The following is a 25,188-nucleotide window of genomic DNA, read 5'->3' as shown; positions in this document are numbered from 1 at the left end:
ATCGGATATGGGTCACTTTTAAAAGATGATGTAAGCAGGTCGTCAAAAAAATCGGATATAGTCAGAAAATCGGATTTGGGTATCAAGACCTGCAGTGTAAATGCAGCCTTAGTCACCATGTGCTTTCATCTCCACATATATGGATCAAAGTCAAAAATATAACTCAATCAGGACAAAATCACCAAAATAACCATACAGATATGTAAAGTAACACAGTATTCATACATTGTAGTGAAAATATAAACATAAAACCAATTATTAAAGTACGGATTAATTAAGATTAAGAAGAGCCAAAAATAACTCACCTCCTCAGTGCATTAACAATGCTCAAGAGGAAGAGGTGGAGACAAAACAGGAAATTTAAAGACTCATGGTGACGTCACAGCAATTAAAGGGAAAACACCCTCATTCTAAGACAAGTATATATCAGATATATGTGAAAGTAAACCTTTTTTGTGTAAATTATAACAAACAATACATACATTTTAACTGAACACATTCTGTCCCTGTTACACTTGCCGAGGTTTATTAAATTACAACAACTCGCAATACAATGCGTCAACATTAAATTAGTTTATCCCCAAAATTAAGAAAATTATAGTTAGAAATAGTCAGACCCAAAAGAGAATAATTACGTCAATTGCAAGTGAATTTTTTTTTAACATAATATGACTGTTAAATTGACTTTTGAAACAGAATAACTTCTTTCTTGTATGTAAGGAAATATTGTATCGTTTTTGGCAACATTTGATTCATTAATTTTAATGTTTTCTTTCTCTTCTTTTTTTATTTGGTATGTAGTTATAAAATATATACACACTTCGTACTTCTGTTAGTTTAACTTCCTGTATTGCTCTTTTGATTTGTAAGTCGCTTATTGTCCGCTAAATGATTAAATGTAAATGTTTCTTAAATTGAATCAGTCTGAAATTCACTTGTTCGAAACACAATAACCCATAAATAGACTAATTTAAATCAAAATAACGTATGCAAAGACTGGCTTGTAGACTGAAATGTCTTTGTATGGAATCAAATTACTGTTAAATTGACTTGTTCGAAACAAAATGACTCTGAAATTGAGTCATTTGAAACTGATTCACTTGTGACCAAAAGACTCTAATGTCCTTGTTTGGAATCAAATGACTGTATTTTATTTGCGTTTTGAACGGAAGGGAAAAGAAGAAGCAGAAGAAGAAGCGTCTGCGGTATCCACAAGTTTCCGAGGGGCGCTCCTGTAAAAAATAAAATGGTGAAACTTCCGGTGAGGCGGCGGAAGTAGCATTCCAATGGTATTTTGTGTGTTAGTTAGCGAAGAGGCTAGCTGTTTTTCGGAGAATTATTTTACTATTTAAAGACGCAAATCTTTATGAGAGATGTCGTTACGGAGCTCAGGGACAACATGTGCTGTTCGCGGTTGTATGTATAACCTGACTAAACTAATTTAGTGGCTTAAACGTAATTTTTTTTAACATAAGCTGAAAACGAAATCGGAGTGATCCTGCCAGAGCCCGTCTCTGATCCTGCCAACGACTGTAGTTTCCATCACCTCCCAAAAGACGACGAATCTTCCTGTGTACATTTGTTTAAATTCTTAATATTCTATAAACTCTACCAGCATGTGATTGGCTGTTCGCTACTGATGTTACACCTAAACTCAGGATCACAGCCTGTGTTGACAGAATACCAAATGTGCCAGTTAATGTATTCAAGCAGCACATTCATTTATAATTTTGAATAAACTCCAAAGCACAATGACTAAGTGTGTATTTTTTATTTTAATTGTTTGTCAGCTCGCACAACTGTCTGTCACCATGCCTTAATGAGTATTGATTATTAATAATGTTATTATAATACTCCCAATCAACTACTGCGGAGGGTAAAGGCACTGTTATTTCACCCTTTTTAATTTCATTGAGGTTGTGTTCCCACATCGTTAGCTAGTTTGGATCGCTATAACTTGAATGACTGTCAACTGTTGAATGAACGAGTGTCAAGTATGTCAAGTCGCGCTTTGTTTACTTCGAACCGGAAGTCACGCCCACTTTTGACGCAAGGCCTCATGGGGCGTAGGAAACTTGTGGATAGCTAACCGTGTAAAATGGCTTCTCCCGTCAAAAAACTTAAGGTTGAGGAAATTAAAGATGAAATTTGTGGATATCTTCACAACCTTACCCCTGTGAAAAAAAGCGGTAAGGAGCGGCAAATTTTTTTTAATGCCGTTCTTCAAACAAGTCGCGATGAGTTTCATCATGTAGTCGTGTTTGCAGCAGAGAAAAGGACCTCGTTTTTGCAGGCCAACAAGAATAAAAGTCCTGTGAAATTGAAATTAATCAAACGCTTCGTCAGTGAGTATTTATTCGGTTATGTAAATATGTATGCTGTTATGTAATGTTACTGGTTATTAATATGTGTATTAATTTGCTTGTTTTCTTAGGCAGAGATGGCGTAGAATTTGATATTCAGTGTGGGGCTTCCACCGACATTTCCGTGGTCAACCTATTAAAGCGCCACCGGTGGAGTACAAGACGATCGCCGCGGTGAAATTAATGGCTCCGAAGCAGAACATAAGAAGTTTGTTTTACTATTAATTTAGTAGTAATTTGGTTTAGTAGCGCTAGGATATAATTTATTAAGAGCGTGGTGTGTTTGGTCAAGAACTAACAGGTATTGGATTAATTTTTGTAAAAGAAGGCTATATAAACAGCTTTTTCTAGATGGTTACCCAGATAGCAAACTGACATTGAATCAACGTGGAAATATGACATAGAAACAACGTTGATCTGACATTGTTTTGCTCATCGAATTAACGTTGAACCAACGTCAGACGCGTCATTCTTTCAAAACTAACGGAAAATCAACTTGAAATCAACGCGTTGTTTCAACGTTATGAAAGCAAACCAATTTTCGATTTTCATTTAGCTTTGAAGAATGCCGCGTCTGACGTTGGTTCAACATTAATTTGATGAGCAAAATCAACGTTGTTTCAATGTCATGAGAGACGTCATTTCCACGTTGATTCAATGTCAGTTTGCTGTCTGGGTAAGCACGTTAAAGATGTGTATTTATATGTTAGGGTTTATCAGATGAATGGAGAATGTAATGTGAGATTAATATATTTTTTTATGGTGCGTGCCATAGACGTGCTTAGAACATGGGTGGAGTCACATACTTGAAGCGTTCTCAGTGAAAGTTTTCTGTCTGTGTTCGAGCGTTTAAAGTCTGTTATTTTTAATTGAACTTATGGTGAGGCATGGAAGTTTGATAAAATGTCAACAATATAAATTAAACCAACAATTACATTTTTGCTACTAGCAGGTTGTGATTTGAATTAGATCAGACAGAACAGAAGATTAAAATATTTCTTGTTGGTTTCAAGTACCACTACAGGGGAATATTTCTTTCCACAATTTGTAGCACAGTGAGTGTAGATAAGTTTTGACGCTCAAAGAAATCCTGTTAAAGCCTAGTTCACACTACGTGATTTTAAGCCCGATTTAAGCCCGATTTGCAAATCGTTGAGTCGCCGACAAGTCAGGGTGTTATCGCGTGCAAATCGCGGGCGATTAGCGGACGATTAACGCTCGCCAATCCGATAGTGTGAAAGAGCCAACAACGCATCAAAGACAGCTCGCAGACACCTCGCAGACAGGTCACCGAGCTCAGAAAAATATCTAGCATGCTAGATATCTCGAGCAGTCGCGCGACTCAATCTCAGTGATGTCATGAGTACAGCCAATCATAGCAACGCATGGGTTGAGGACACCAGGTAAATCTTACTTTTTCTTTTTTGCATTTTTTTTTTCTCAGAGCAGATCGTCGAGCAAACAGTGTGCAGCACTAGTTTCTGTCTGACGTCCATATTCGCGTGTTGTGTTCTTCTCTGCAGTTTCGCGTCATTTCTGGTTCGTTTTATTGCGTGGTTTTTCGTGACAAAACATGGTTTCTAGACCAGATAGAATCGTGTTCTTGTCAACTCGTTATTTGTTTGATTATTTTCAGGATTTAGACCGTACTATAGTACTGAAACAGCTCTCATTGAGTCACAAATGATATGCTCTTATCATCCGATCGTGGTTGTATCTCTGTGTAGTGCGTTGTTAACTCGTGTAGTGAGTTACCTCCTGTTGTGGATCTATCACGTTGTGTTGTGTGGTGTGAACAGCTAAACAACTTGAACACTCATGATTTCACTGAGAGCAAGTCATGTAGTGTGAACTGCACAGTTCAGCCCGACATTTTAAAATCATGTAGTGTGAACTAGGCATTAGTTGTTGATTTCTAATTGTCTTTATTTTTTGAAAATAAATTATTTATTGTTGTGACCGGTCAGGTGCCTTTAAACATACATCTCTTTGTGCACTGTGTCTTAAAAAAAGGCAATATATTTGGCAGATGTAAAGTATGTGATGTTTATTTAGTCCTTTAATGGACACTATCCCGAATAAACAAAGGCAAGATTGTACTTCATAACATTTTATCATAATGTAAAAACTTGTTTCTCCTCTGAAATGACTTCCTCAGATCAGGTGGGCTATTGCATAAACAAAACCCAACAGCAAAAAAAATCCCCATTTGCTTCAGCAGTCTACGCTATCTCACGACCAATGAGTTCGAATTCGTACGAGTGATTACAAAGTACGATTTGTCTAAACCCACGTGATGGGTAGGTTTAGGGGCGGGGTCTGAGGTCATTAGTACGACTTCATTCAAATTAGCCAATTCGTAAAATTTGTACGATTTAGCAAAAATCATACTAATTCGTACGAGAGAGGTCATACGAATTGTTACGAATTAGCCACCTCGTAAAATTCGTACGAATTCCCGTGATATTGGGTTTTTGCCATTCAATAGTGTTTCACTGTTTTTCCTTATTATCGGCATAGTGCAGGTTAATCTCTTATTTTTCTTTCTCCCTTTTTTATTGGTTTAAAGAAAGGTATATTTTTTATATATGTGTGCAAATCTTGAACAATTGTTCGATGTTATTTCCAGTTCATGTTGTAAAAGTTGTTATAAGATCCGACAGATGCTTTTTTACAATGCAATTAAACTATGGTGAAGTTCCATATGAAGTTCAATGAAGTTAGGAACCGTTCTGGCTCCGCCCACTTTTTCCATCCAATCGTTTCTCAGTATAAAAGTAAGGCCTGCCCCACATTCTTATTCATTTTGAATATCCTTGAAATACATCATATTGTCAAAGTGAAATGAGAGATGTATTGTGTTGACTTTTTTACATAATTTATATTTTATTTTTCTTACATAAAATCAACCTATGCCAAAGAATGTCCGAGCATAATAAAGGTCAGATCTTTATTTTACAAATATGTTCAATTCCTTTCTGTAAAAATCTATTAAAATGTACACATTGTTGTCAGTTCCAGTAATATCATGTCTGAGGTTGGCATTGTGATCTAATATGTTATGGTAACATTATAATTTGCAGAGTCCTTGTTTACACATATTACAATATTAATAACTGTAAATTATGCATAATAACATGCAACTAAACCAAACCAAATCCTACACTGTAACAATGACACCTTAAAATAAAGTGTGTCCAAAGATTGCTTTATGAAATGAAAGGGGAAGAGTAGTTCTGGCCCACAAGTTGTGAAAATAAAATGTCTTATTTTCACAACTTGTCTACCACAACTGTTCTTCCCCTTTCATTGAAGCAATATCCTGCATATGAAACTGAAATGCAGTGTGCAACTCTATACAGCTGGATCACTGATAGTTGTCCTTTAATGTCTTTCCCTTCAATGACTGCCATCAACTGTGCCTGCATTACTGCGAATCACCCGGCAGTCGCATAACTAACACGCTACACGCCTCGGCCAATTATCATTCAGACTGTCTTTCTGTCAATCACAGTCAAGAGAGTGAAAAATCACGAGTACAGCGAGGAAAAGAAAGAGGCTGAGGGACAAAAGTGTCACGTGTGAGCTGCAGAGTCAGGGAACTGAAACACAACACAGGACAACTCAGCAGCTCTGCTCACATCTGACCTTCACCTCCCTCTGAGACCTTCTGAAAGACCAAAGCAGTGAAGTACACACATCTGAGCAAGGAATTTACATGACAACAGTCCTTTAAGATTATTATTATTGTTCATATATGTATACGCCGTCTTGGAATTATATGCTATTTTGAGATACTGAGCTCCAACATGTTTGCCTTCCATTAGATTGCACCTTTTTGTTTTCTAAATGAAAAGTCCCAAAATGTACACAACATAAGAAAAATAATGTAAATAAGTTGTCACAGAATAGGAATATGGGAATAGCTTAATTTTGGCAAAAATGTCAGATAGAACCTTATATTTGATTACCCATTGTTATTTTAATTTCTCCAATTTTGGAAAGCTAGAAATATTTCACGTAAAAATCGTACACAAATGTTGGATTTTCCGTGTCGTAAAAGTAGTTATAAGATACAACAGATGTTTTCTTTGCAATTCAAATGAAACTATGATGAATTTACCAATACAGTGACCAAAAAATAAAAAATAAAAATCCCAGCTGAGCATAAATAGGGGGAAAAAAACTTTAGAAATGTTCATGGCTTTTGCATATGTGCTTTTATTATTATAAAGCTTTTATTCCATACCATGCAAATCACAATTTATGTTTCCAAATTAGTCAAGAGTTTGGGAACTTTAGATATACTTTAGATATTTTGTCTACCCCAGGTCATCTCAAATTTGTTACTAAATTACAACATTTATTTCATTTATTTATGTTTTATTTATATATTATTCCTATATTCCTTTCATTATTCTGAAAATGCTGATAAAAGGCAACAGAAGTCACTTAAATCAGGGGTTCTCAACTCCAGTCCTCGCGACCCACTGCTCTGTATATGTCTCCCTTATTTAACACACCTCGTTAGGATCCTAACAAGCTGAGGATCTGAATCAGGTGTGTTAAATAAGGGAGATATACACAATATGCAGAGCAGTGGTGGGTCGCTAGGACTGGAGTTGAGAACCCCTGACTTAAATTATCATACAACGCTGCCCCTCAGAGGCCATCAAGTGTCAAGACTACTGCTGAGAGTCATTCAATTGTTAGGGAATCTTCTTTGGTAATCTCATTCTCCTCAGCTAAATTTCACACCTTTCCTTGGAGGTCTAAAGCTGATACAGCAGAATTGTGATTTTAGTAACTATTTTAACCCAGGGGTCTTCATGATCTCGGTGACTCGCTTTCCTGAAGAGTGGAAGTGACATGTGAAGGGCAAGTATGGTAACCCATCCAATCGTGTGTGTGTGTGTGTGTGTGTGTGTGTGTAAAGAACAGTACAGGAAATTTGTTTTGATAAAAACAAGCATACAAAACATTTAGAGCTGCTCTCTCAATAATTTAAATAATTTATATCCCAAATACTATATTTCTATCACAAAATATGTGATAATTTCATGTATACTTCATGTAGCCACAGTGCTGTGATAAAATGGATAATTATGTAGCCCTCAATCGGGTCATGGGGTCTATACGACCCCAAACGACTTTTACTTAATAAAAAGGGTTCCCTTCATCTCGGTGGAATACGATTTTGAAACTTTTCTACATTATCTATCTATACATAGACAAAAAACTGGTTTGATTTGGTTGTTCTGAAGGTATGTAAAAAAAAAGTTTACACTTCTGTTCTTCAGGGTCAATATGACCCCACATTGAAATGAATGGGAAATGTGGGAAAAAAACTAAATATATTTTCTTCATGTGTCAAAAAAAATTAAATAAAAAATAACCCGGCATAAATCTGAACATTTTTACACAGAAATGAAGGCCTAGTACTAGAGCATAAATGCAATCATAAAAAAAAAATAATAATAATATTTCATATGCAAGCTAATGGTGTAGTGGAGGAATTGTGTGGTATATGGATACAAAAGTACTTTATATCTCCAAAAACACAGCATTAATGAATAGATGAGAAGTAAACAAAAAAAATGATATATAATTTGTATGATTAAAAATGTATATTTTTTGTACCATTACTCATTCAATTGTTGGGGTCGTATAGACCCCGAAGCCCAGAAGTGTAAATAGGAAACGAAGACCAGTTGAAGGTTAAAAAAAAGACACCTAATAAAGTTATTTCTGTCAAAAGAAAGCAATTCCGGGTACTGAACACAATATTGTTCCCTTTGTGTCACTCACTTGGGAGCCCCAAACATCTGACGTAAAAGCCCATTGGAATTGGTGTGTGGAGTTTGCATGGCCACGCCCCTGGACATACATAAGGCGGCCACCGTGCATCACACACTTCATCTTTGTTCTTTGGAGCCTATGCACAGTTTCTCTTCATGCAGCATGACATCATGACTTTTGCGTAAACATACACGCCACTTTGGAGTCAAGCATTTATCTCTACGCATTTTGAGCTAGCCGCGTGTATCCGCGTGTATGTCTACGCCATTAACGTCCGCGTCATTCCGCGTGTCTGTACACGCCGTCAAATGTCCAGTCATAAATGCCATTAACCCCAGTGACGGGTAGGTTTAGGGATGGGGTTGAGGTAAGTCATATATTTATATAACGTTAAGTCAACGGCGTTCATTAACACGCTGAAAAGCGATTATGCGTCTTGATAGCACGCCAAAAATGGAAATACGAATTGGCGTGTCATACACACGCTACTTCATGAGATCAGTCTGCTTCATGAGAAGCTATTTCCATTCATCTTGACACTACTGCTGTAAGCAGAGCACCATCAGCAGCCTCTCTCAGCGTTGGCACAGATACGCGCAGGGAGTTCCCCTGTGTACATCAGTGGCTTTCTCAAAGTGGCAGATTTCCTCAGAGGAGTGAATTCCTTTAAAAGAGATTCACAGCGGATACGTCTTTTTAAAGGCCAAGTCCTTCTCAATGTCCTTCTTTTTCCCTCAGACAGGGAATTGCCCTGTCTTCGGTGTATGGGCCGCACTCATGATGAAACAGAGTTTGTGGGTGTATCATACGGTGGCCGAGAGGTGCAAAACAAATCACAATTATGAAAACAAAAAACAAGTCAGAAAACACAACGACAATTCAGAAAACAAAATAACAATTCAGAAAACACAACAAATCTGAAAACAAATTAACAAATCAGAAAACACAAAAACAAATCTGAAAACAACTTAACAAGTCAGAAAACACAACGACAAATCTGAAAACAAATTAACAAGTCAGAAAACACAACGATAAGTCAGACAAAACGGAAAAGGTAGGTATATGTGGCGAATGGAATACTGATCGCTGATTGGACGAGACATCTGTCAATCAAGACATACAGAAAGTACAGCAGACTGCGCCTGCGGCAGAAGAAAGATTGATTCGCATGTGTATGTGTAAATATTAGCTGTCTATTTAGCCGGCTAATTTAGTGATATTATGGAGAACAAAACTTTTCAAATTAAAATCTTCCTACCACTATTAGTAAACGCAACTCCTTTAAGCTTGCGTTCGGTTATGCACTGGACCGCGCTGCCTAGTTCAAAGTAAACTAGTGAAACAACTGAACCCAGCGCTATTTTGTTCTCTATTTGTTCTTACTGACCGAGAAACCGCTTCAGATGATTCAGTGACAGAACGGTCCGAACGAATCCGAATCGTTTCCTACTGTTATGCACGCGCGTTTGGCCAATTCGTGAAAAGGAGATAGGAATCGAACCAACAAATGATTAATATCGCTGGTTCAGTCGACAGAAATACGGGACACACATATTAACTGCTGAAATATTCGGACTGAAAACGTTTTTCTCAGGTCAGTCGGAGCGCTCGTGGTACACACACAGTGCGTATACAGCTGCACGCGCCACTGCGGCCACGCGCATATCAAACCAAATTTAGCCGGCACCCGCACCCATAGATATCATATAGAGATGTCTATGGCCGCACCACCAGAAAATAGGAGGGGGAGGTTGGAGTGCTCTCGGGCCGGATGGAGATGATTGGCGGGCCGCACTTGGCCCGCGGGCCGCCAATTGAATAGCCCTAGCCTAGACGATACAGCTAATATTTACACATGCACAAGCGAATCGATCTTTCTTCTGCCTGTATGTCTTGATTGACAGATGTCTCGTCCAATCAGCGATCAGTATTCCATTCGCCACATATACCTACCTTTTCCGTTTTGTCTGACTTGTCGTTGTGTTTTCTGACTTGTTAATTTGTTTTCAGATTTGTTTTTGTTTTCTGATTTGTTAATTTGTTTTCAGATTTGTTTTTGTTTTCTGATTTGTTAATTTGTTTTCAGATTTGTTGTTGTGTTTTCTGACTTGTTTTTTTGTTTTTATAATTGTGATTTGTTTTGCACCTCTCGGCCACCGTAGTATCACGCTCTCGCTGCGAGAGCATACCCAAGGGAACATTGCGGTCGTGACTCTCTTATTCTCTTACTTTTTTTAAGTCTCCTCTGCTGCTTCCTGTCCTGGTCCTTCTCCCTCCATGTACGAGGCCTTGTGGCGAGCACTTAGGGTGATCTGGGGTTTCCAATCATTCACCATGAGTAACAAGGGATGAAAAGCCTCCCGACATGGCTTACCCTGCAACAAACTGCCAACTTCGGATACACTGGGTATCATTCCATCGGTGCCACTAGTACAGAGTCTGGACAAGCGCTTCCCAGTCCTTTATGCTGGCTCATCAGAAGTGTCTAGTTTTTGCAATGCGATTCAGTTTTTCAGGCGCCCGCCCAGGTCCAACAGAGTGCTTTCTACCTCACGAGCCGAGAAGCGAGAACAGAGCAGTCCTCTGGGCCGAGATCGCTGTCCCTCATAGTGATCCTTGTTTCGATCCTTCCTTGGCACAGACCGCTTCTGCAGTTGGCCTTTGAAGGACGAGTATATCATTACTAGGTCCTTCCTTTTGTTTTGTCCCTTTCTCCACGCATTTTCACAAAGGTCGCAGAGGCTGACCTTGCCCCACTTAGGGAGATGGGCATTCACATACTCAACTACCTTGTCTATTCCTAACCCACTCCTGAGATTTGTTATGTGCACAAAGGGACGTAGTCCTCGATTGGGACTTTGGGTCAACTGGGAAAAGAGTAGGCTCTTCCCAGTGGAAAGCATAGCTTTTCTTGGTGTGGAGTTAGACTGCTTTTATGGTGATCGTGCCACAGAACGTACCACTGAAATACCACGGTCACAAAGTTAGGGTTGATGCATATGAGACCTCTTAAGCATTGGCTTCTGGCTTCAGGCTTGAGTCCTGAAATAGGCACGGCACAGCGGCACACATATGGCCATCACTAGGGTTGTAACGGTATACCGGTATGACGGTTTATCGCGATATTGACATGTACGATTATCATATCGTGCACATTTGCTTATCCGCAGTAAAAAAAAAAAAAAAAAAAAGAATTCACCTGCACTGCCGCATGCAACTTCTTTCAGCTTGACTGCTTAGTGCTTACTCCATATCCGTACAGCGCTGAAAATGTCCGAGACAGAGGCTGCGAATCTCTATCTCCCGCCAAAAAAAATAAAATAAAATCTGCAGTATGGGAATATTTTGTAACTTATATCCGAAAAACGATCGTGATGTTGTCCTTGAAGATGGATATCCAGTTTGCAAGATATGTGGACGAAGAGTGGCTGCAAAAGGAGTAAACACGTCGAACATGTTCTCCCATATTCAGGAACACCATCCCTCCGTGAAGATAAAGGTTATTCATAACTTTTATAACTTAAGGCCATATTATTTCTGTCATGCTGAGGGAATCCCGGTCTGTCAAAAAGACGCACACATGCGTCTTTTTGCGTTACAAAACCGATGCCACGTAAAATGTGCGATTTAAAAAGATAGATGGATAAATAAAGCAAAATATAGCTATGCAGTAGCCTAAATCAAATCGCGATGTGCGTGTCTGTGAATATACAACGCAAAAAGACTGGTGTGCAAGCCCCTTCAGCGTGTCTCTGAATGAGCAGCGCCGTTTCGTCTAGTAGATCTAGTACACACTCAAGTACGCATGACGCTCATGGTTTTTAAAGCTGTCTCAGCCACTACGAAGACGTGAACACATGAACATATCTAGACAGAGAACACTTAATGTGCACTTTATAATTATTTTTTTTAAAGAATAATCATCAAATACACTGACTGAAACTCATAGGTGTTCAGTAGGTGTTAACGCGGGGTTAAATGTAACACGGACCGTTTACACAGTTCGTCAGGATCAAGCAGGCTGTCTTTCCGCTATTTTTCTCTTGCTGCCAGAAGACGGTCTCCCGCGAATTTGCGGAAAGTTTTGATTATATTTCGTGAAGATACTGGACAAAGAGTGTTTTGACACCATGAAAGTAATTTTTTTCATCATAGGTTTTTTTCGGTTTCTGAGTTGGGTGTATACGTTTCCAAATCTAACTTTATATTGCCTTAATCACCGTCTTGTTGGCTCAAACATAGCACCGTTTTGAAACATGTCAGCAATTCCTAGCGACTGTTAGGTATAAAATATGTAATACACAAATACACAGGGTTAATTCTAACAGAGTGGTACAACTAAGCCTCCAAGTGTACAATGATAATCAAATGAAAACGGAGCCACACAACTTTTCAGGTTTGAGTATACATTTAACTTTGTTAGACGTTCACAAACAATGTTGGGATTTAAAATGTTTAAAATTTAGTGTTCTATGAATGATAACTTGTTTATTTATTAAAAATATGGCCTGTTATTAATGCAATAAACCCTTTAAATTTTTATTTTAAGCTAATTTGTATTATCATAACTGTTATTAATAATAATAATAATAATTGTACATCATGCAGCTGCCACACACAAATCTAATTTAATTGCAATTACAATATTTATAATTGTATTTATTATTATTTATTGCAAAACTATGCAGCCCTTTTCTATGTCTCTATCCATGATATTGATCCATAATAGAAGGATGATTGGATGAGGGATATGTATGGATATCTGTCTATACAGATGCACAAACAATATCAAACTATACAAATAAAATAGTACTGAATTATGTGTGTTACACACAAGTGTTACAACTAACCCCTCTCTCTGTTACAATTAACCCCGCATATGGGGTAAGTTGTAACATTTGCACTTCTGTCACTTTCAGTCCAACTGTACGAAAATGGTAGGTCCTAGAAAAAAACTTTAAGTGTTCATTTGTAGCAGAGATGTGCATGTTGCTTGTGTAAAAAAAAGTATTAATCTAACCTAATTATTTTTTAATTAATTGAGCCAAAAGCAAAAAGCGTTAGGTTGTGCCCCGCTCTCCCCTACAACCTGGAAAAAAAAAAGTTTGGTTTAGCCTATGATTAAAATATATTACTATTGTGTATAGTTTTTTTGTCCATGTTTTAATTTATTAAACTTCTCTTAGACAAACTAAAGTTGTTGCATTTTATCTGATTGCATTCTCAAAAATACATTTTGTATTCAATCACAGAATCCAGATCAGTTATTTCAGACAACCCAGAATTTCTGAGGAAATAAATATACATTTCATAAAGACTCTATTGAAAAAACCTTTGTTACAATAAACCATGTTCAACCAAAAACAATATTTGTTTTTATTCATTTAAGGGCCATTGTAGCTGATGCTGATTATAATAATGATAGTTTTAATACCGTATACCGTGAAACCGTGAAACCGTGATATTTTCTGAGACGATTATCATACCGTGAAAATCTCATACCGTTGCAACCCTAGCCATCACACCAGTTTATCACTATTTATTCAGCCCTTTGTCGGACCTTGTGTTTCTACGGGCAGAAGTGCCCCAAGAACAAGTGTCCAGTCGTGTTGTTGACACAACAGATGCCTAAATGACAGGGTGGGGTGCTGCATGCATACCCTCTTGGGATCTTTCTCTGGTCTCACAGGTTTTACAGAAAAATACCTTTAAAATATACCCCTTACAATCAGTTGAGCTTAGTGGCCTCTCTTCGAAGACGGTCCTCCTGATTGCACTCACCTCTGTCAAGAGTGTGAGGAACCTACAAGCCAAGTCCCCTTGATTTACATAGAACTTTATACAATACAGTTCATTTCAAAGCACTGTTGATTTAGTTCCACTGTAAATATCAATTAATAAATTAGTTTATTTAATCTATTAAGCACTTCTGCAAAATTTTTTTAAAAAACTCTTAATTATCCAGCTCAGTTCAGTTCTCACAGCGTCAGTCCAGTCAGATCAATAATTTTGTTGAATATTAAGCGAGAGGGCACAAGCCTTCTCCACAAGTAAATCATGCCTGTAATTTAGCCAGCAAACTCTCATGTTGTCCTGAGACCCCGGCCTGGATATGTGTCCAAAGTTCTCACAACTCCCTACAGGGACCAAGTAGTGAACTTGCAAACAATCCCTCCTGATGAGGGATGTCCCTGTTGTGTCCGCTGCATGCCTTACGCATATACCTGGACCATACACAGAGCTTCAGGAATCCTGAGTAGCTCTCTGACTGCTTCAGAGGTCAGCAGAAGTGGAAGGCTGACTCCAAATAGAGACTGACCCACTCGATCGTGGACACCATTCCCTGGGCTTATCACACCTACCAAGGTGTACTGTGCCCATTGGGAGTGAGAGCTCACTCCACTAGGGGTTTCGAAGCCACGTCGTCTATCTCTGTCACCAGTTGCTGTGAAGCCGCTTATGCATACGAAACTGCTTCAGCATTGCCTTCAGGCTTGTCAGGTGGAGCCCACCACAGAGACTCTTCCCTATGTAGTACTCCCTACTGGTGAGTCCACAGGATGCATGTTCCACATAATGACTTCCCTCTTGGTGTAGGATGTGGTCTCGGTAGTGTTCCTTTCTCAATGAGGAGGCCCGAGTGACCTCTCCCTGGAGATGAGGAGGTCATTAACCCTGGGTGTCGGATGGTTGCGAGTTAGTATTGCTGCACTTGCTGTTAGCACGAGGAGGCTTGCCCGCATCTGCACCGTGACAGTTCAATACTAGTGACATTTAGGATATCGATCCCTAGTGTTTCTCATCCGACAAAACCTTGAAGTGACAACAGAAAGTTACGGGTATGATATGAAAGTTATCTCGCTTCCATTCCCTGATGGAGGGAATGAGACATTCTGTCTCTCCTGTCACAACTTGAAATGTCATTGCCAACTTGAAGTGTTGTGATGCCATCTCGGCGACTCAGAACAAACATGAAGTGTGTGACGCTCACTGGCTGCCTTGTATACCTGTGTTTGGGGCATGGCCAGGCATGCAAATTCCACACGCAAATCCCAATGGCATTTTCTGATCAGAAGTGTTTGAGGTTACCAGGTGTGTCTCTCATTCAACACAATATTTCCCTCCATCAGGGAATGGAGGTTAGACCAATAACTGAGACTTTCCATTTCCTTGAAATTTTTGATGAATAAAATATTTAAGTCAAATTAAAAATTTGTAAAATATTTTAAGACACATCATATTGAAATAAAGCTCCAGTGTTAAGAATGTCAACACACTTTCATAGCACTGTACTGTACATAAAAAAACTATTTTAAAATTAAATGTTAGATCAATCGTACAAGCAGCTGTTAATCATACAACATATTGGCTAATTCATATCAAATTAAATTAAATTATAAAAGCCATTAAATCTATACTTAGAGCAGTCACAGTTTTCTATTTTACATTGAAATTCTGTTTCTGTTTTCTACCTCAGTTCAAATTCAGGAACTTTATTGTTTTTTTTTAAGGCATTCTGAATGTATGGCACATAAAACTGGTAGGAAAAGAATCATCTCGAGTCTTTCCGTCAAAGGCAGAGATGTGAAATGCAGCGCTAAAGCACCTCCTACGCCTCCTGTCCTCCTCACCGCAGATCTGTGAACACAGAGAGAGCTGCGGAAAACTGCACACAAGCTGACATTCTGGCATGCCTGAAGACAATTATAGCCTACTTATAGAGTTGTATTGAACTTTCATATTTTCATAAATAAGCAGTAAGTGTATATATATCTGTTTGTCTGATCTCTGACCTGGCGTATCATGTGAGTTCAGAAACGTCACTGCAGAGGCACAAAATGAATGCAGGTTTAGAGCAACATGATGGTGAGTAAATAATAACAGAATGTGAATTGTTCATATAAGTGTGAGAATGGAAAGTGTTTTATGCAAATGTTGGTTTCAGGAGGTATTTCACATATCTGAAGAGTCTGACAGGATTTAAGTATAAATAAAAGCTGTGAAATGTGCCGTGTACTCGTTCTGCATGTGTTTGTGAGTTTATCGGGTGTCAAGTTGAACTGTTTGTGTGGGAGGAGAGAGCTCTCGGGTGGCCAGAGCTTCACGCTTTCGGCCCACAACAGTTAAAAAAACCTACAGAAGCAGCTCATATAAACTCTCAGTGATGCTGGTTTAGATGTAACATCTGGATCTGAAGCTCCAGCACCTTCAAGCAGGCTAGATCCAGCAGGTTTTGATGTTTTGAGTGTTTATGAAATGACACAGAATAACTTTTGTATGGCAAAAGAAGTTTTTCAACACGCAACATTTGGCATTAAGTGCACTGTTTAGCTCTACTGAGGTTCAGCTGATAGAAAGCATGATAATATTGAAGGTACTGGAAAAGTGGTTATTAACGGAAAACATCTCACAATCAATTGCATTTTCTGAGGAGGACTGAACAGACAGGCAAAGGTTGTTGCCAATCATTCTGGGTGGTTGCTTGGGGTTTTCTTGGTCTCCTTAAACATAAAACTGTAGGAGTTTTTGCTATTGTTTCATCAGCAAGATTCTCTCAGTTCACTGTCAATCAAGCTAACTGCAATAAACCATGTGATTCCCTTTACAGGAAATCATATCCTGTAACAGGCACTTGCCACACTTTTCTATTCTGGGATGAATTCTGCTCTCAGCAATCTGAACAATGAATAATTGAGAAGAGAAAGCCTTTCCATCTCACTGAACATAAAACAGCACACGCTATCCTGAAGAAGAGCATATTGAAGCTATATTTAGTTTCATCATTATCAAAATATTCCACAAATCTGCAAAGTCAATGTCTTTTTCCTTTGATTTGTGTGAATGTTTTTCAGAAGTTGTAAAACCACAATAAAGTAAATTGTATGATTTTTACTCAACAACGTTTCACTGTGAGTTTACTGATGGAAGATGAATGGAAGTGACGATCTAAACTGATCCAAACTGAGAGGATACAATCTAAGATGAACCAGACTGAAGATAGACATTTACACTTTTATAAGTGAAACCAAAGCTGTGTTTGAAATCACCCCCATACCCTCATTTACTATTCCCTACATTACTCCACTAATGTAGTGCACTTAAAGGAGTGAATGCAAATGTTTGGACACTGAGAGTGCACAAGGTGTGCTTGCTGTTCAATCGTCATTTGAAACTTAACAAACTGCCAGATCCAATAGTAATTAACAGATTTATATGGAATGGAAACTAGCATGTGTAAACTTAAATAGTCTTAATTAAAAATACCTGTATGATATAACGCTGCACCCACATTGGACCAGCGGTTTGGAAAATGGATGAATGATTCCGAATTCATTCGGCCCATGACAGTGCATTATGGGTATTCTCTAGCTGCTGAAAACTCGTTATTACAGTGCATTATGGGATTGAAAGGGTCCACTCGATTACGTCCACTATGGTTTTGTCCCCAGGGCACTTGTAAAGGGTGAATGTTTTTGTTTCCTTTGGATGTTCTTGTTTCCTTTGGGTGCCCCCCCAAAAAGTTTCAAAAGTAATTAAAAGTGCCCCCGTTTCAAAATTGATAAACAACATTGTGGTCAAAATGCATTTGAATTATAATTAAAATGAGAATGTGTACAAAACAGTAACGAATATTAAGACCTGGAAACAAAAATAGGATCATCCCTCTGTTTATGAATGCTGTTAGACAGTCTTGCACGTCATTGGCCAACAGTGTTAACGTGACGTCTAACGTTGCCATAAAATGTTAGTGTTGATATTGCCATAGTGTACGGTCTGAAAATAGCATGTAAGTGATTCATTACTGTTTTGTACAGTTAGGTATAACCCGTTTTATAGCGCCGTTGCTTCTTGTTTCCTACTTTTTTTTGCACACTCACCATCGGTAGATTTTTTAAATGAATCGAGAGGGCATGTGTTGGTAAGTAACCCACTCAAGAAAGTTAGTTACATGTCAAGACACGAGTTTGCACGCAAGCTCTAACTTTGTTATATAGTAAAGCCAAGATGCCAAACAAAGAGACGATAATATGACGTGAATAATCCAACGAAAGCACCTGGTTGACATCCTAAAGCACAATAGGTGGCGGGATTGCATCTTAACGCTGCCATTTGACAGCCCGGTCTGCAGGACTTGCCAAACAAATGTAAGTGCAAAAGGGGTCAAAACCACTAACCGGTTCACCCACCTCCCCCTCCCACCTCACCCACGCTCATTCGGATAAAAACGTGTTATTTACTTCAAACATATATTTAGAGAGGAATATTTTTTGTCATTTTTCCATCCAAAATAGGGCAATGTGAGCATTGGAATGCTAAAATGCTAAACGGGGGTGATGATGTTGCATGGATAAGACACATGCCTTTGGTGTGAGAGACCCGGGTTTAAATCCACTGTGAGACACTGTTGTGTCCCTGAGCAAGACACTTAACCCCTAGTTGCTCCAGAGGCATGCGACCTCTGACATATATAGCAATTGTAAATCGCTTAGGATAAAAGCGTCAGCTACATGAAAATGTAAATAACTCTCACACGTAGTTTGTTATAATAAACGCCTTGTGAAGTGCAGTTATGCGTTTATGTAAAAACAATATCAATATTTATAACTTTATGAACTGCAATCACAAGCTTCCGGTAACGTTCTTCCGCGCATCACGAAAGAGTTGAGTTTTGACGCACGACGTAGGATGTAGGGAGTAGCATAAGCTAGGTGAGAGTACACGCCTCACTAAATATATAGGCCTGCAAACTCAAACTCCTCCCACATTTCGCTTTAAAAATTCTCATATCTAATTCGTGAACGGGTTTTTGTGTATTCTCTGCGCTTCCACGCTCCTCAATATATCATCAAGCAGGGTTCACTCTTTGGCTGGAACTTCGGAAGCCAGTGATTTTAGTTTATAAAATCATAAATATGGATATGTTTTATTAATTCATGTTTATTAATCCCACTGGAGTTGTATGGATTACTTTTATGATGGATGAATGCGCTATTTTTGGGTTTTAAAATCTCTTTTCACTCCCATTATAAAGCTGAGAAGAGCCAGGCTGTTTTTTTAAATATAACTCTGAATGTGAATGATTGGCTGAAAGAAGAATATCACATACACATGACCTGAGGGTGAGTAGCCTACATTATGGGATATTCCTCATTTTTGGGTGAACTAACCTTTTGCATGTAAAACTAAGGCATGTCGCTCAACACCCTGCTGTTCACATTGAATATTACGCTTCACACTTTTATGCTAAGGAACACAAACTGATGCAGAATGATCTGACAGCTGCGCGCACACGGTTAGTCTAAAGGACCTGTTTGAGACATGCCCAAAACTCATAACATCCGAATCCTCCCAAGATGTCGGTGTTTACCACACAAACAATGCATGTGTTTCAACATCACAGGACTGCGTTTCAAGAAACACGCAACATGTAGACTACAGTATTTCCTCCATGATGTAAATCACAGCACATCACTTTAGGACATGATGAAGCAGATATTCAAGCGCATGTCCTACCGTAGCTCTCCTCATCCATCTTCAGCTGACAGACACTGACGCAGGAACAGTGAAGGAGCGTCAACAGTGATGTGGAGGGATCCAGCTACTCTCTTCTGTCTAGCCCATGCGGTCTCTCTCTCTCTCTCTCTCTCTCTCTCTCTCTCTCTGCTGCAGCTCTGCTGCTGTTCAGCCTCAGACCGACTCCTCCTCAACAGATGAGATGACATCACTCATAGCATGTGCGCGGGAGCACACTAGCATACATGTTGAATATTTCTGGTGGTGTTGGAATAACTATTTAGACAACACAATTAGGTGCAAACCAAAGCTTAAAAAAAATAAATGATTTGCACATTTACCTAATGGCAGTTCAAAATGTACAATTGACCTGAAAAGAACATGCAGAAGGAAAGAGCTTCAGGGAAACAAGTGAAAAAAAGTTGACGGGATGGTTGGCTGTTCAAAGGTTTTGGTTATAGTTTATTATCTCCAGTTCATGAGGATAGTTTTCTTGGCGATAGTTAGAGACAGAAGTAATTGACAATTTGTATTGTTTAGATTAATTATGGATACGTCAAGAGGGAAGGAGACATTGGGATGTGGCATTCCATAAGGTTGGACAGTTGGACAGAGTCAGTAACGTTTTCTCAAATTCGTTTAATAAAAAAATAAATAAAATAAATAAACACTGTAAAAATTGCTGAAAAAAAGCCAGATTTTGACAGTAACATGCTATTTTCCATTAAAACAGCAATATACCGTATAAAAACATTCTGGGTGATATTTATCGTTTTTGAGAAAGTATATACTGTGAATTAACAGCACTCAAAGTCAACACTCAGAGGTTGTGTTACAAATCACACCCTATACCCTCAGTCACTATTCCCTACATTAGTTCACCAATATAGTCCACTTGACTGAGTGAATCATTTCAATTACTTTCAATTAATTTCCAAAGTTAATTCAGACAATGATGAACACCTGCTGTTTACAAGAAGGATTAAACAACTCCACAAACGGCATTACTTATTAGCTTCACTTATTGCTATCCAGACTAACTTTATTTCTATCAGACTTTTACAGAAGTTCTTATTAAAAGGTGGCAGAGGTTTAAATGTCATTTTATTTTCATTTACCATGATGGTGATTAGCGTTTGCTTTAGTTGGGCTCTTGACCACTGACTTTTGAACATTATTTTTTCTTTGTAGCTGTGACTCTAAAATGTATTGCTTTTGCCAAAAAAAAAAAGAAAAAGCTAAATGAAAACAGGATCAGGTGACAGTGATTACTTGTTAATGGTCACCATCATCATCTGGGCTGTTTCATTAGGCTTGGTTGAGATGCGCCTTGCCTCCCCTGAAATGTAGTTGAGAGTAGGCTGCTGCAGTGAGAGGATGAGTGAAAAAAAGCTCAACTAGTCCAATGGAAAGAATGAACGTCACAGTGGGTGACGTCATGACCAGGAAGGGATAAAAGCACATCCGGTGCAACCCAGCATTAGCTTCGAAATATTGGTGAAGCAAGCCGATCACAGGGATGCAGGAAGTATGGCAGGGTGACGCATCGTCTCGTTCCCTTTCTCAGGGAACTATGGTTAGAGTCGTAACCTGAGACGTTCCCTATCGAGGGAACTCACGATGCATCAATCGCTTTGGGAACGAGAATACCCAAAATGCCAGAATTACAAGTACCAGTAGTGTTACAGTCTGTTGTAACTTAAGCACTAAGCACCTGAGAACCTGGGGCAGCATCCAGGTCTAGGCTGTAAAACCTAACGAATGTGAGCGGCGAGGACCATCCCGCCGCATCACAAACGTCTTGGAGAGAAATCCCAAATAATAAGGCCTTAGATACCGCCATACACCTGGTAGAGTGAGCCCTGACCGCCAAAGGACACGGTTGGTCAGAGTACTTGTATGCAAGTCCAATAGCCTCAACTATCCACTTACTAACCATCTGTTTAGCAGCAGGAAGACCTTTCTTAGGAGATCCAAAGCAAACAAATAACTGGTCGGACTTCCTCCATGACGATGTCCGATGAACATAAGTGTCCAGTGCTCGCACCGGACACAAGAGGTTCAGCCTTTCCTGGTCCGCAGATGTAAAAGGAGGAGTACAGAAAGCCTGCAGCACAATAGGCCTCGGAATCAAGGTCGTCCTTAGGGACGTACTCTTGTTTTGGATACAAAAATGCCTTGACCATCCCCGGTGCAAACTCAAGGCAAGTGGGGGAAACCGAAAGAGCCTGAAGATCTCCAACTCTCTTTAGGGATGAAATAGCTAGCAGAAAGATTGTCTTAAAATGTAAGAAACTTCTCTGAAACCGAATCTAAGGGCTCGAATGGAGCCCTAGACTGGCCTTCTAGTACTACAGCAAGATCCCAAGCTGGCACCCTAGTGCGAGTTGCAGGCCTGAGCCTCAGTGTGCCACGAAGAAAACGTGTAATCAGGGGGTCTCGACCCAATGATGTGCCCCCCACAAGGGCGTGGTAAGCCGCAATGGCCGCCACGTAGACTTTGAGTGTGGAAGGACAAAGACCTGACATAAAGCGCTCCTGCAGAAACTCGAGTACTGTGTTGATAGAACAGTTAACCGGATCCCACTGATGTTGGTGACACCATACGGAAAAAAACTCCATTTGAGCGCATATAATTTTCTTGTAGCTGGAGCTCTGGAGCTTAGAATGGTCTCCACAACCTCAGTTGAGAGACCACTCTCTATGAGCTGGGCCCCCTCAGGGGCCAAACCCACAGGTTCCAAATCTCTGGTCGGGGGTGGAATATCGTACCCCTCGCCTGAGACAGAAGGTCTCTCCTGATCGGGATCTCCAGGGGAGGACCGTCTAAGAGATGAATCAGGTCCGTAAACCAAATCCGACTCTGTCAGCGTGGTGTTACTAGCAGTAGGGTTATTCCGTACCGGCGGACTCGCTCCAGAACTACTGGAAGCAGAGCAACAGGGGGAAATGCGTACAGACGTAGCCTCGGCCACGTCTGCACCATAGCATCCAGTCCCAAGGGGGCTGGGTGAGTCAGTGAGAACCATAGTGGACAGTGCGTCATATGCTGAGACGCAAATAGATCCACCTCTGCCTGGCCATTAAACTTACAAATTTTCTCCACTGCCTCGGGGTGAAGTCTCCAGTCCCCTGGCCTCAGCTCCTGCCTCGACAGGATGTCTGCCCCAAAATTCTGGTCCCCAGGAATGTAAACTGCCCTCAGGGCAGACTGATCTCATGCAAGTAGCGTGTGTATGACACGCCAATTCGTATTTCCATTTTTAGCATGCTATCAAGACGCATAATCGCTTTTCAGCGTGTTTATGAACGCCGTTGACTTAACGTTATTAATGTATATATAAATATATGACTTACCTCAACCCCGTCCCTAAACCTAACTGTCACTGGGGTTAATGGCATTTATGGCTGTTTCCTTTCCATCCTAGGAAAAAAAAAAAGATATGACTTACCTCAACCCCGTCCCTAAACTTAATCATCACTGGGGTTAATGGTATTTATGACTGGACATTTGACGGCGTGTACAGACACGCGGAATCACTCGGACGTTAATGGCGTAGGCATACACGCATACATGCGGATACATGCGGATAGCTCAAAATGCGTAGAGATAACACGCCACTTGACTCGAAAGTGGCGTGTATGTTTACGCAAAAGTCATGATGTCATGTTGCTCAGGGAGAGAACCTTCCCCAGAGACCATAGGAGGATCTGGTGCGCCAATTTGCAAAGCGGACACGAGCGCAGACCCCCCTGGCGGTTCAGATAAGAGACCACCGACGTGTTGTCTGTACGGACCAGCACATGATGGCCCCTTAGGTCTGGGAGGAATTGCTTCAACGCATTGAAGACAGCCATCATCTACAGGCAATTTATGTGGCAGGAGAGTTGATGACTCCTCCACAGACCCTGAACCGAGTGGCCTTCCATTACTGCTCCCCAGCCGGTGAGGGAGGCATCTGTTGAGATAGTAACTCGATGGTACAGAGCTCCCAACACCGGACCTTGGGTTAAGAACCAGTTGGGTTAAGAACCAGTGTTTCCTCCATATAACCAAGGCGTGGAGACACCGTCGCGTGATCTTGATTATACGAAGTGGGTTTCCCCTCGGGGAGAACCCTCTGGTCCTGAGCCACCACTGTACAGGTCTCATGTACAACAGGCCAAAAGGTATCTCATTGGACGCTGCTGCCAAAAGACCCAACAGTCTCTCTAACTGTTTCACAGTGCGTGACTGGCCTAGCTTCAGCTCTTTTATGGCTGTAAGGATAGCAGCTACACGAACAGGCCATAGAGTGGCCCGCATCGTAACGGAATCCCATACCACACAAAGGAAAGTGGTTCTCTGTACTGGAGAAAGAACACTCTTCTTGGTATTGAGCCTCAACCCCAACATCTGCATATGAGCGAGAACGACACCTCGGTGCCGAACCGCCAACTGTTCTGATTCCACTAGAATTAGCCAGTCATCAATGTAGTTCAGAATACTTATGCCCTGAAGCCTGAGGGCTAATGCTATATCTACGCATTTCACATTTTTGGATCCTCCAGGTAAGGAAGGAGAAAAGGCCCTCGGACCCAACTCCAACCCCTCCGAAAGATCCTTTTGTGATCCCCAGGAATGCATTCTCCACGTTGCCTCGGCAAGCACAGGTCCTGCACCCTGAGGATCGCGAGCCTGCCCGCTCTCGTCAACGAGGGACAGGCGAGAGCGGAGCATGAAGGCTGCATGAAGGCCCCTCGAAGGCTGAGACCGCATACTCCATTCCCAAACAAATGACACAAAGATCGTGTGTGTCCCCATAACTCTTTCCAACAATCTTGCAACAGACAACAATAAATAGACAGAGACAGTATAACACAGATCGCTTGCTGAGGCAACAGAAGCTAATGCCGGGTTGCACCGGATGTGCTTTTATCCCTTCCTGGTGATGACATCACCCACCGTGACGTTCATTCTTTCCATTGGATTAGTTGACATAGATGCTTCAGACGGAATTCATGCCGGGGGCGTTCCCAAAGCGATTGAAGCATCGCGAGTTCCCTCGATAGGGAAATACAATAACATCATTAAACTGTAATACAACATGTGAATTAACAGAGAAATACTAGAGCTGACAGAAGATTCATATTCATTTACAGTTATCTCTATGATTATATAGATGATGTGTTATTCATTTCACATTATTGATTATAATAATCCTCTGAGATCCAGCAGTTTTAATCAGATCATCTGAAGGATTTTAATAACACATTGTGCACAAATAAAGTGGATGAATATCAACAACGGACACACACAATCAGTTATAAACAGCTGGAAAAGGGTTAATTTAGTATGTGTGTGTGTGTGTGTGTATTTCAAAAATTAAAATTGAGAAATTGTTAAATGGTTTCACATTTTCTTTGAATCCGACACAAAGACACTGAAGAGTTAATATGATAAAGTCTAAATCCAGCACAGAGTGGTTCAGTGAATGTGTGTGTGAATGTGTGTAAGTGTGTGAGTGTGTGT

General features: G+C 40.1%; 1 protein-coding gene across 1 annotated transcript in view; it reads right to left on the bottom strand.

Moving 5' to 3' along the window:
- The window catches only part of cyth1a (cytohesin 1a), a 92,856-nt gene extending 73,063 nt beyond the window's left edge, over window positions 1-19,793 (bottom strand). The window contains exon 1 of the mRNA XM_089128906.1: window positions 19,677-19,793. Coding sequence (XP_088985032.1) covers window positions 19,677-19,695 — 19 coding nt within the window. The 5' untranslated portion in view covers window positions 19,696-19,793. The remainder of the gene's footprint in view (window positions 1-19,676) is intronic.
- Window positions 19,794-25,188: the final 5,395 nt, after the last annotated feature.

The sequence above is a fragment of the Pimephales promelas genome, chromosome 3, assembly GCF_988280905.1.
Source record: "Pimephales promelas chromosome 3, fPimPro1.hap1.1, whole genome shotgun sequence".
In the NCBI taxonomy this organism is placed as follows: domain Eukaryota; kingdom Metazoa; phylum Chordata; class Actinopteri; order Cypriniformes; family Leuciscidae; genus Pimephales; species Pimephales promelas.
Note: the sequence above shows the minus strand (reverse complement) of the source record. Positions and strands in the feature narration are given on the sequence as shown.